We start from the raw sequence: 14,009 nt of genomic DNA, 5'->3' as shown, positions 1-14,009 counted from the left end.
TTCCCATCTTTCGTTATGCTTTAAAGTTTTTTTTTTTTTTTTTTTTTTTTTTTTTAGATACAAGTTAGCCCTTGACTGCAATCTCACCTGGTGGTAAGTGATGATGCAGTCTAAGATGATAGCGGGCTAACCTGGAAGGGGTACGGCAGTTTTTATTAAACCCATACCCCTTTGGTTTCTACACGGCATCGTACCGGAACGCTAAATCGCTTGGCGGCACGGCTTTGCCGGTAGGGTGGTAACTAGCCACGGCCGAAGCCTCCCACCAGACCAGACCAGAAATTTAGAAATTATAAAATTCCAAACCCCTGCCAGGAATCGAACCCGGGACCTCCCACTCTTAAGACCACAGCGCTCACCACTGCGCCAGGGAGGTCGTCAAAGTTTTTGTGTTTAAGCAGTTTCATGGAATGATATCAAAAGTTTTACCAGTAGTAATGATTCTTCGAGCTTTGTATTCTCGGAGTAAGTATTGGAGAGCGGAATGGAGACAGATCCATACTAATATTATAAACGGTGACAATGGTGATAACCAGTGGCGTGCACAGGGGGTTGAAGTCAGGGTAGGCATTAGTTAGATAAATAATAATTACCTATTTACTGTCAGTTCATAATAAATTAGCATTGATATATTTAAATTAGGGTAAGCAGCGCTTTGATGCCTCTAAGAGCTGCACGCCACTGGTGATAACCTAGTGGTTAAGACGTCTGCCTCTTGGTCGGAGAGTCACGGGTTCGATCCCGGGTATTTTTTGGAGTTAGGTACTTAGCGGACGCCATAATAGTTGGCAGCATGCCAAACAGCCCGATCCGTCCAGTAGTTTGAGCTGTGCGTTGATAAATCAATCAGTCAGTCAGCAACCTTATATTTAGATGACGAAGAAATTGGCTTCAGAAGTTCAGACGTGTCAGTTCCCTTGTCCCTTTGCCCTGAGAAGTTCTTGATAAGCCCTGAGCGTTTCGGATTACCCCGACCCGCCATTGAATTTTATGAGGGACGAGGGTAGATTGTAATTATTTCGAAGGGAGACCGTCTCAAACGCTACATTTAACGGTTTGTGTGATATTTAACGCGCATTCTACGTGCTCTGCATCTTCATTGGCTTTTATATAGCTTGGCATTTATATGTGCAGGGCACATAGTTCGTAAACGTGTTCGACGCACAACAGACGGAAACGTTTAAGTGCGGAAACCAGCCCAGAGCGAAGAAGAAGATAGTTCGTAAAACCGATAGACGTTGGGGTCTCAAGGTGCTGGAATGGCGACCTCGCACCGGAAGACCCCCCACTAGGTGGACGGACGACATCAGACGAGTCGCAGGGAGCCGCTGGATGGCGGCGGCGCAAGACCGTGGCGTGTGGAAGTCCCTACAAGAAACCTATGTCCAGCAGTGGACGTCTATCGGTTGATGATGATGATGATATAGCTTCGTCATTTCAGAAACCTCAGAGCAGCCTCGACTTGCCTTTTTTAGGGTTGCCGTACCTGAAAAGGAAAATTGGAACCCTTATAGGATCACTTTGTTGTCTGTGTCTCTGTCGGTCTGTCAAGAAACCTACAGGGTACTTCCCGTTGACTTAAAATCATGAAGATTGGCAGGTAGGTAAATCTTATAGCAGACATTAGGGGAGAAATCTGAAAACCGCGAATTTGTGATTACATCACACAAAAAAAATTAAATGGTGGTCATGGACTAATAATTAGTAATTTCAATTTTCGAAGTAAGATAACTATATCAAGTGGGGTATCATATGAAAGGTCTTCACCTGTGCATTCTAAAACAGATTTTTATTTATTTTTATGTATCATAGTTTTTGAATTATCCTGCAAATATTAGCTTATGTAATTTTAAGTGTGTAATTTAGTGGGCGGTTCTTTTAACAAATAAAATAAAATAATAGTTTTATCTGACTAGATTCAGGAAAAAACTCATTATTATAGTTGAATACCCTAGGTGATAGGTTAGTTTTAGCACGCATTAAGTTTGTACGCGCAGAGGTGAGGTGATCCACACAACAATGCACACAATGGCATTATATCCAACAATGCACTACAATGGCGCATATTACTATTGTGTGGAAACGGGAATTACTTAGTTTTTATTCCATAGAAATTAATTGCAATGATTTTCTCTTTCTAAGCTCGACTATCAAGCGCGTATTTTTTTATTTGCTAAAACTTCGATCTAAGTATTTCAACAAAAGTAATTTTTAGTTTTGTTTGTACGTAGATAATCAAGAACTGTTCTAAGTATGAAACTTGTAAAAAAGGTTTTTTTGAATGTTTTACAATATTCCTACTTTACACAAATTCAAACTAGGTAGGTATATAGGTACCTACTTATAGATTAAAGAACACAACCTCAAAAGTTACCTAATGGCGTTACGTGGAACACCGTGGGGTTTGTCGGTAACAGCCCGACATAACCTCCGTGCTTGCCCGGCGCGGTGGTGTCCATGAGGATTTCCCAACGAAAAAAAACCGCCCAAGTGCGTGGCGGGCCACGCGCAGTGTAGGGTTCCGTAGTCACAATCCTCGAAAAACAGATGTATCTCCTTAACCTGTGAACCCTACTTAACCATGATAGTTTTCCTTTAAAATTGATAAAATATACTACTGCTGTGAATTTTTTTACGTTCCTATAGTACCATTTGGCTGATAGAGGGGAGGGGGAGGGGGGGGGGGGGAAACGACGACACGACACTTGACTCTATTAAAAAAAAATTAACACTTTAAAACAATGTTACAAATGGATCTACTTAGTAATCAAAAAAGACCCACAGTATTTTTAAAAGACCTATTCAACGATACCCCACACTATGGGGTAGACGAGAAAAAAAAGTTCATCCCCACTTTACATGTAGGGGAGCTACCCTAAAAAAATATTTTTATCAAAATTTTAATTCACCACTTTGTCGGCGTGATTTATATATTATACCCATGCCAAATTACAGATTTCTAGCACTAATGGTCTCTGAGATTAACCTAGGACGGACGGACGGACATGGCGAAACTATAAGGATTCCTTGTTTACTACGGAACCCTAAAAAGTGAGTTAGACTCGAATGTTTTTGAATCAAGCCCGACATACCTACTAAAAAAGTATTTTTTATGAAACGAACCACAAAACCGCAAATCGCGTGTCATGTTCACGAACGGGCCCAGGCCCCAGGCCCCAGACCCCAGCTGCTAAGTATCTATTTATATTCAACACGCACAAACACGGTGCAGGGTCTAACTGAACGTACAATCCAATGACGAACGATTTATTTCCACTTTTATTCGCCGAGTTGAGTTTATGATAAAACGCACCTTGCGTCGAGAGGGAGATGCTATGCGCAAAGTTTCCCCTTTAACAATGTTACTGGACCAATAGGTCAAAAGTATAAAATAAAAACGTTCTGTATCTTAAACGATCTTAGAAAGCCATCTCCTATTGTTGATTGGCAACCAATAGTTAAGTTCAAGTAGAGGTACTTGAACTTTATACACAGCCGCCCTAAACAATGATTCAGAACTTATATCAATTTTATATTCAGCACGCATTATTTATAATAATAATTAAAGTGAATAGAAATAAATATATTTTATTTATTTATTATTTTAATTTACTTACGCAACATTACTTAATTTCAGTTAGATTTTAGACACTTTATTACTTACCCCTACACATTTACACTTACACACACACATCCACACACACTCACACACCCACACACACACACACACACACACGCACACAGCTATAGTTTTCCTTTGCACAATCTAGGTTCATACGTTTATTTAAATGTAAAACGTTACAGAACAACAACTTTCTGCAATAATTGATTTGTGCTTGTGCACTAATTTATTTACTTTTTAGATAACCGAGGGAGAGGGCTGGCTATCCTTAACACAGATCTAAAAATCTAGCTAGGATAGCCAGTTCTTGATCTTGTACCATTCTTAATATTGTATATGCTTATTGCAACAAGCACGCAAATTGTTCAAGATCAAACCCATGTATGTGTGTAACTAGATGATTGAAAAATAAACGTTTTATTTATTTATTTATTATTTAATTATAATGCTACTAATTGAACTTACAATCTGATAAGGACCGATTTCCATTGGCTATTCGTCGAATCAATTTTGTGAAAAAAGCAACTCCTCTTGTGGGTGAAGATAAATTATAGGTTTTTTTATAAATTTGTTGCCATACTAGGCGTGATGCTCGATGGTTCGCGAGGAGTAAGTTTAGGCAAATCGAATTCCGTGGCATTGTTTGAGCAACAACTGACGAAGTTACCTCCCCTTGGCCCTCCACCTCGCTCCCCAATTCCCTTATCGGACTCGTAAAAAGCTGTTTTGACGACCGCACCCGCAGTCCGCACCCTAACCTAGTTTAAAATTTGATTGACTTACCTAAATATGCGAGACTTCAACAGACTTTGGAATTTCACTAATTTCAGATGATCCGTAGAAACTAGAAATAGGTTTTCTCAATCATGAAAGCTAAAGAATTCTTGCAGGAATGATATCCACATCACAAATAAGGTCCATCGCGCGCTGAGCGACTCTGAGCTTTCTATGAGCGATCATGTCTCGGATCCATATGCCATCACTGGCAACACGCACTGTTCGAAGACTGGTCTTCAAGCGCTGAGGAATTTTGGACGAGAAGACATCTCGAAGCTTCCCGAACGCAGCCCAGCCGAGATGGATTCAGCGGCTAACCTAAGCTGCCGAATCCAGCTCAGCTGGGCTCGACTATCACTAGGTATAAAAGATATGGTAAATGAGTGAGGGTGCTCACCTATCGCTGGACACGACGATGAGCTGCGTGTTGGCGTACTTGGCCCTCCTCTTGCGCACCGCAGATAATGCTGCGCACAGACTGGGCGAGAACGAGCGGCACGGCGGACACTGCGAACAAACAACAGGATACATGGTACGTCCAACACAACTTCGTCGAACGACATCTTGACTAAGAATGGCTTATTATTATTATTATTCTTATTATTTATTTCCACACAAAAAGAAAAAACACTTACAATATTGGTTTCTTCGTGCTCGTAAGCGCTTGGCGGCTTGTCTGAACACTGCACATTCCTCTGTAGTTAATACTTGCTTGCAAATCTTGAGCACGGACGAGCTACGGGCAATGCAAACTGAACTAGACCTTACCCAATGAGCAGCAAAGTAGAAGACCCTGACAGCATCGGGGGGTAAGTCCTCGTATTTTCTCTTCTCTTCCCCTTCTAGCTCCACTCCTCTTAACACCTCGTCTAGAGGAGGTGCAGGCCAGGGGAATCTCTCTCCTTTAGGGTCTTTGAGTAAGGCATCCCTGACTGCCCGACCCCTGATCACCAGGGTTGGGACTCCCACTGCGATGCTGTATTTTTGGGTGAGCCGCCTCTGTAACAAGGAAGAGAATTCTGTTAATTTATTTTTAGGTATAGTCAGGTTATGAGGCGGGGTTCGCCCCGAACGTCATCCGCGCTCGCTCGCACCACGGCCTGTGCGGGGCGTTCCCTCCCTGATTGCCATCTCGACCTGTCGCGTATCTAAATATATATAAAAGGAAAAGTTGACTGACTGACTGACTGATCTATCAACGCACAGCTCAAACTACTGGACGGATCGGGCTGAAATTTGGCATGCAGATAGCTATTATGACGTAAGCATCCGCTAAGAAAGGGTTTTCGGAAATTCAACCCCTAAAGGGGTGAACTAGGGGTTTGAAATTTGTGTAGTCCACGCGGATGAAGTCGCGAGCATAAGCTAGTTAAAATAAAGATAAAGATTTAAAAAAATCTATATCCACGCTTTCCCGAATGTGCGAACGATACGATTCAGGCCAGCCACACAATTCGCGATATTAGTTATCATTTGCCGAATTCCGATAGTGGAGGGAGGGATCTTTACTTATGTGGCCGTAGCATTAGCAAGCTACAGCCCGCAGGGATAAGCTACGTGACCGCGTTTTCGCTCATCAACGAAGCTCTTTAGCGGTAATCAAGCTGCAGCACAGGAGTGCTGAGCAGACGGCTTTTAGCTGATTGCCGGCAGAGTGCCATTGTGCTGCTGTCAGCGCAGAGACCTACTGATTGCAGTGCATTTCACCGAGATTCCTCATTTTGAAAATGTTTTCAGGTAGGTTACCCTTACCTACTACCTAAAATTGACATTATGATTACCTATTTACTATGGTTTTAATAGTCGTAAATTATTCTTTCTTCCTTTTTCTATTTTTTTAATTAAACTATTCGTCGATTCAAAAGCACTTGTAAAAGTTTACTTGAATAAAAATACATTATATTCTATTTTGAGCGGTGATAACCTACCAGTTAAGACGTCGCGTCGGCCTCCTATTCGGAAAGTCCGAGGTTCGATTCCAGGCACGCACTTCTCCCAGCGTTAAAAAAAAGGCAAAATATCACTTGCTTTAACGGTGAAGGAAGACATCGTGAGGAAGTTTACATGCCTGAGAGTTCTTCATAATGTTCTCAAAGGGTAGTGAAGTCGGCCAATCCGGACTATTACCAAACCCTTCTTATTCTGAGAGGACACCCGTCCTCAGTAGTGGACTGGCAATGGGTTGATCAGTGAAATTAAAAACAATACTTCAAAAAAAAAACTCCATTTTCACGAGTATTCTCCTCCAAAAACAGTCTCACTTAAGACTTGTTTGTACAAAAAGTCCTAAAAATTGGCGTCCCTTTTCAATGTAACTTTTGTTCTGAACGCTTGGCACTTCCTGTGAAACCGTGCGTGGTTCCTCACAACAGAGGTGCCAGACGGAACGCATATAAAGGGTGACGCCCTGAGGCCCTTGCTCTAGGGTTGTCAGGCCCTTGTGTCTATGGTTGTCCTTGTCAAGCATGTCCGCTCAAGGTTGGGTCCGCAACTTACGTCCGACAGTTCGCCCAGTTCAGCATACTACGTATTGTCCAGAAACCTGATGGTGATGATAAAAAGAATAGATGCCCGTTTGATATTGTAGGATTTTTCTCAGACTAGGGCGCGTTTGGAACCCTCGTAGATTTAAGTTTACGTAATTAATTATCACATTGAATTATTTAACAAATCCAAAAATCGATAGTCAAAAAGTGGTAAACATAACTACCCATATTATAAATGCGAAAGTGTGTTTGTTTGTTGGTTTGTCCTTCAATCACGTTGCAACGGAGCAACGGATCGGTGTGATTTTTTGTATGTGTATAGTTAAAAACCTGAAGAATGACATAAGCTACTTTTCATTCCGGAAAATCAAAGAGTTTCCACAAGATTTTTTAAATTTAAGTCGCGGGCATTAGCTACTTTTGAATAAATCTTTTGAGTTTGAGTTGGCCTCGACCGTGTATCGCCAAACATGTCCGCCTAAAACGTATGTCGATTCTGTAAAACCTGCATCAATCATTATTACAATCTCAATTGTTGTGATTGGCTGAATTTGTGCGACTCTTGTTGCAACAAGGCATATAGCCAATAGTGAGCGTCAACCAATCAGAGGTGATTGCGATCGTGACATTGTAGCTGTCATACTACCGCTGTGGCACTGTCGAGCAGCGGGTCGCCTGACAAGTGACAACCCTACTTGCGTCGCCCTTCGAGGGGTGAACATAAAAAATTCACTCCGCTAATTCGTGCGAGTCGAGTTTTAAACATAAATTAAGCATATCCTTCGTTTTGACGCGCAAGCTTAATTGCTTGATTAAAATTGTTAATCACGTCATGTCTTCCGTTTTTCCTTTTGAGGTACGGAACCCTAAAAATACAAGCAGAAAACAGCTCAACGAATTAAGTTGTACCATTGTGTTGTACTAGGTCAGTGTAACTGTTAAACATCAAACGATTGAACTGGTCCAAACGTGTCCAAATATAAATAGCTCAGGAGTTTCCGGCGTTTCACCCTCGGGCTATTTATACCGGCAATTAGTTGCTGTGATCTGCAGTGCTTGCTTGTTTATTTGCTTGTCACTTGTCAGCCACTACATTTAGCTCAGCCAATCAGTACCCTTATTATATAAATGCGAAAGTGTGTTTGTTTGTTGGTTTGTCCTTCAATCACGTCGCAACGGTGCCATGGGTTGACGCGATTTTTTGCATGGGTATAGACTATAGATATAGACAGGTATTTGTATAGGTATAAATGATTACTGATATGATAACACAAAAAAAAAACGCGAAAAAAATGTTTAAAAAATCCTATAATTTTGTAAAAGTTTACGATATATTGCTAATAAAACATCTGACGCTAGAGGTCGACTAACGTTGCGTAAGTAGGCTACTCGGAGTCAACGCCGCGTCCTAGGCTGGGCATTGACCCGAGTTTTGCACGCTATACATCGAGGGTTTGAAAATTACTAAATCACTAAAACTACAAAATGAGGCAAATGGTTATTGGTATTGGATTGTGTTTAGGTAGTATAACAAGAACGCTAAGTTTTTGCTAGCGTTCTGGTTACACCCTGTATAAGCTGGTTAAAGGCTTAAACCCATTAAATTCACCAAATGACTTGCATCACTCCAGTAATCACGGATGGGATAGGGTGGTATTGTCCACTGTTGCGTGCAGGGACAACAATTGAGCCCCCGGCAGGCAGGCGAGCGGAACGGGACACACGGAGGGTCTGAGCCCTTCCACTCCAATCGCCACTTGTCCGAACTCCTAATCTTGATTGTTGTATGTACCTACTTGATACTGCAACTTACATTGATTTTACCCTATGACAAAAGACAGGGGTTTGAGTTTACTAGACGACCTCCTGGCACAGTGGTAAGCGCCGTGGTATTATTAGCGGGAGGTCCCGGGTTCGATTCCTGGCAGGGATTTGGAATTTTATAATTTCTGAAATAAAAGGTGTTCTATGATTGGAAGGAAGGATTTGGGAAATATTATTATTAGCAAACATTTCAATGATTAAGTACAATATTACCGTAATAAGTTCCAAGTTATGAAAGGACAATGACAGAATTTCTATAGAACCGTGACCCATGTTATTATATAAAAGTCGTTTACACGTATGCTTTATGGAGCATTTTGTTGCTGTTTCATCACTGATAACTAAACGTAGGATTTAACATCTCTAGAACTTGCGGTTTTTCATTAAATCTAAGATTAAGTCACAATGATTCTAGGTTATATGCAATTTACTCATAATATTGTGAAAATAATAAAAACATCCGCAAGTTTATAATCTCAATTTTTAATTTTTAAGTGGTTATTTAATACTAGGATAATTATCATTAATTTATATTGTGTGTAATTTGGTGGGTCAGGATCTGCCATTCTCCTTTCGAAAGAATATCGCAAGTATGTAGTTACTAGTTAAATCTTGAATAAGGTACAGCAAGCAGTGCAAGCAGAAAAAATACAAGAAAACGCCGTTCCGCAAATGCTTCAGGCTCAGAACAAATAAATACCTGTAGAAGAAGCCCTATATTGTGACTCTTACTGTTAGAGCGAGATAGCTAGGGTCATGTGTCCAACAATGGAACACTAAAAATTCAAAGACTCATACACCTTTTGCTTTTACAGATAGAAGTCCAATTTTTTACAGATGTATAGGCAATTTTATTGGTTATCAGCCCCCCAATTGTGTAAGAATAACCATTTCATGGCTATCGCAATCGTCAAGAAATTCTGCCATTTGATTGGTTGATTCGCTGTTTACATTTTTTCACAGCCAATCAAAGGGCAGAATTCTTGACGATTGCGATAGCCATGAAATGGTTATTCTTACACAATTGGGGGGCAGATGCCATTTATAGTTTTTTTAATTAATGTGCAATCAATCAGCAATAAATAAAAAAATAAAAAATGAGAAATGTTTCATTGTGTCCACAGTAGTGTACGCAATGAAACACCACTAATTCAACAATGAAACATAATTATTCATAGTGTCTGCCTCATCTTATTTTGTGTCATTTTGGATTAATGTGGGTAAATGACAAAAAACGATTGAGTTCAATCCAAAAGGTTTTATTCTTAATTTCACTTTAATCAGTCTACATTATCAGTCTATCATTAACATAGTAGACCTTCAGTTTTTTGGCGTCCAGTAAAACGAGCACGTTATCACCTTCTTGGGCTTTAGTACGCGCCATCTTAAACGAAAAATAAATAAAGATCGATTAATGTTACCTAAGTAAAATAAAAGTAAAATATTCTTTATTGTAACCAAATTTACATACCTACAGAAATAAACCTACAATAAAGATGTTTGTACCTATTGTTATAACGTGTTATGGTACACAATGAAACGAGATAGTACACATTGAAACAGTGTTTCATTGTGTCCATTGTGCAACTGTTTCACTGTGGACTACCAAGGTTTTTTTTACTAAACTCAATTTTTTTCTCACTAAATTGTAACACTTTAACATATGATCTATTGCACGTCAATCTATGAAATATCTTTATTGTTAGGTAATCATGAAAAATATGAAATTTCCAATCACTATTTAATGAAAAATCTACAAAGAATGCAGAAAATACTTACTTTTTGTCGAAAATATTAAAAATACTCTGCAAATACGTCTGCTCCCACGCGACACCGATGCAAACTGGGGTAGGGCGGGGGGTCCACGAGAGTGCCCTAACGCAATATATTGCACAATCTGGCAACGCCGCATTTTTGAGATTTCACAGTGTTTTATTGTGTACCACTGTTTCATTGTTGGACATCTGACCCTAAATGCATTTAAGCTCTTATTAGAACGTGACGAAATGATCATTTTTTGTCCTTATCACCGTGGCCACTTTTTCGTTTGTCAAGATGTATTTTGTACGTAAGATTTTGATAAACAACGTGAAGTGTAGTTATGTTGACTGAAGTATATTTGAAAGAAATATTTGATTTGTTTTAAAAAATTGATTTTTATATATTATTTCGTATGGACAGTGTTATTGAACAAACAAAATGGCACCGACTCAGTGGTGCTTAAGCACCAATGCAACCTCAGTGACGTCTGGATTTCAAACGGATCGTTCATTAGTATCTACGAGGTGGCGCTGATTTATTTGGTTCCTAAACCGTGAAAATTTTTGTTCGCTTGACCATATCTTGTCATTTATATCGATGCACAAGTAAGTGCCTCTGCTTGAGCGAGAGGCTATCGGGGCTACACTAGTTGCATATCTGTAGGTATATATCTGTGGTTTCAGGCTTACAGCTAGCAATATGTCTGCAAACTTCTAATTAAAAGGTAAGAAGGTAAGTTGAAAGTGAGGCGTACACAGCACAACATAATTAGGTTCCTCGCTTTTCCCATGAACAAGTTTGAACTTTCAACAAGTTTTATTCAAAAATGCTGAACCTACGCGAATCTAATTTAATGAGTGTATTTCAAATTTCAGCAGATCTCCAAGATTGCAGATTTAATTATGGCGGCATAAATTTGCTGTGCAATTAAATATAATTTTTGTACTTTCAAATTTAAGTCTTGTTCTTATTAATTTCTTTACACACCATACATAGGATAATTAATAACGATAATTATTATGGCAATTCATACAAAAAAATATCGAAGGATTTTTCTAATTTGGAAAATCAATTTTGCAAAACTGTTAAAGCACAGAAAGCCGTAAGCATAGTCTAGTCCGGTCTCATATTCGAGAGGTCGGGGGTTCGATCCTCTAACTTTTCGGAGTTATTTGCGTTCTGAGCAATTAAATAATTAATAGTATTTGCTTTTTCAGTGAAGGAAAATATCGTGAGGAAACCTGCATGCCTGACAGTTCTCCATAATGTTCTCAAAGGTGTGTGAAGTCTGCCAAACTTCAACTGTCTGTCAACTTTGCCGGCGTGGTGGACTCAGACCTGAATCCTTCTCATTTTGAAAGGAGACCCGTGCTCAATCGATGGTTTGAGATGATGAAAGCACAGAAACACAAATATCTATATTATAACTAGCTGCTCCTGCCGAATTCGTACCGCCTAACAGTCGATTCTTTTTCAGGATTTTTTTTAAATTTTTCTCTCCATAAAAAACTCATACTTCAAGGAATATTATGAAAAAAGAATTAGCGAAATCGGTTCAGCTGTTCTCGAGATTTGCGATCAGCAACACATTCAGCGATTCATTTTTATATATAGAGATGTGCAGCATTTGAGGAGTAAAATGTCTTCTCTAAACTTCTAATTAAAAGCTAAGAAGTCAAAAGATGTCGTAGGTCCCTTACATCTCTACATAATTAGACTCCTTCCTTGTCACATTTTTGAACAACTTCTACACAAAATATGTCTTTAAGTCGAACATACGTGAACCTCATTTCCCGGGCGTATTGCAGGAGATCTCGGAGATTGCAGGTTTAATTATGGGAGCATAAAAAGCGTGTTTAGCGACTGAGGGCGCTGAGAGGTAGCGGCTGAGGACCCTCGCGCAGACGTCAACCCAGCCCGTTGGAGTGCTGCTGCATAAAACATTGCCGACAAATGTTTTTATACTCCACCGTAACTTCTGAAATGCCTGAACGGGTTTGGATGTGTGGGGTATCGTTAGAATCCTTACATCATCCCGAGTTTGTTGAAAAAAACCAATATGGCGGTTGTATAGCACCAATTTCAAATGTGTTTTTTTTACTTTTTAGCTAGTTTTTTGGCAAAGCGGTCGAATTTAAAGGGTTCCTGGTATATCTCCAAAGAAAAAGGAACCTATATAGGATCACTTCGTTATCTGTCTGTCAAGACCTGCAATTAAGCGTATTTAGCAAGTGAGGGCGGTGTAAGCCGCTGAGAGGTAGCGGCTGAGGACCCTCGCGCAGACGTCAACCCAGCCCGTTGGAGTGCTGCTGGATAAAACATTGTCGACAAATGTTTTTAAATTCCACCGTATCTTCTAAAATTCCTGAACTGGTTTGGATCTTTGGGATATTGTTAGAATCCTTACATTATCCTGAGTGACACTGAATATGAATTTTTTGAAACAATTCAATATTGCGGCTGTATGGATTTCAAATATGTTTTTTTTTTCTTTTTAGTTCGATTTTTGGTCGCCTTTAGACAATTGCAGCACAGGAACCCCCAATGAATTACCGAATTTCAAGGAATTTATTTATTCACCCCTAGAATTATAGCCACATTTTTAAGAAACAGACGTGGAAGCTGGTTCCATAACTTGCAAGTATGTATAAGCGGTAACTAGAAAACAACTTCAGTATATTTTTGAATTTTGAAAAATACACAAGCTATTTTTGAATATGTAGGTACAATGTAAGGCTTTCTATCTTGGCTCTATTCAAGTCCGTCCTTTCGTGACGGAGCATTGTGCGGTATCTACGATCTCAGTTGCTCGCGCGTTCTGATGAGCTTGCGTCATGACCCCGAAGTACCGGGTTTATTCATGATCATGAACTGAAGTGAAGAACATGACATGGTCTGCCTGCCCGCTGCCACTTCAGCTTGCTAACATACTAGGTTGTGTCAGTTACTTGGGCTTGGTGATTTCCTCGTTGCGTTGTTCTTACGTCCCGCACTTACCAGTTACAGTTATTGCAATTCATGAAGGCGAGTGAACTTTACTTGTGGTTGCGTCGTATACATGGGCATTGCGTCAGTGTGCGTGCATGTCGGACCAATCAGTCGCGAGCAAGCGCTCGCAAACGCACACATTTAGTGTACCTTTCTTTACCCGTAGTACAAGATTTTACGTCTCACCAAACGAAACCAAATTCGAGAGTCGAAATATTTCCGCGTTACAGTAAAATGGACCTAAACAGCCTTGCATTGAAGTCAAATATTCAATGCCACTGATTTTAATTTCGCAATGTTTCCGCTTGGAGCGCTGGCTGTAGAAGTGTAGACAAACTTGAGCTTTAAAACAAGGCATGTAAGATCCAGTTTACTGTAACGCGGAAGTATTTCGACTCTCGAATTTGGTTTGGTTTGGTGAGACGTAAAATCTTGTACTACGGGTACTTATACCGATACGAGAACACAAGCATGAGTCACTCGCCCTCGTGAAATGCAAGAATTATACCGCACGATTACTCTTCGTCGAACCTCTGTATCTTATATCACAT

The 14,009-nt window shown here is 40.0% G+C and overlaps 1 protein-coding gene across 1 annotated transcript in view; it reads right to left on the bottom strand.

The window, feature by feature from the left end:
- LOC117985340 (nucleoredoxin-like) overlaps nt 1–14,009 on the bottom strand; it is a 45,219-nt gene that overhangs the window by 18,281 nt on the left and 12,929 nt on the right. The window contains exons 2-3 of the mRNA XM_034972031.2: nt 5,168–5,398; nt 4,797–4,906 (exon numbers count right to left, since the gene is read on the bottom strand). Coding sequence (XP_034827922.1) covers nt 4,797–4,906; nt 5,168–5,398 — 341 coding nt within the window. The remainder of the gene's footprint in view (nt 1–4,796; nt 4,907–5,167; nt 5,399–14,009) is intronic.

This window comes from Maniola hyperantus, chromosome 9 (genome assembly GCF_902806685.2).
Source record: "Maniola hyperantus chromosome 9, iAphHyp1.2, whole genome shotgun sequence".
In the NCBI taxonomy this organism is placed as follows: Eukaryota; Metazoa; Arthropoda; class Insecta; order Lepidoptera; family Nymphalidae; genus Maniola; species Maniola hyperantus.
This window is presented reverse-complemented; position numbering and strand designations above follow the sequence as displayed.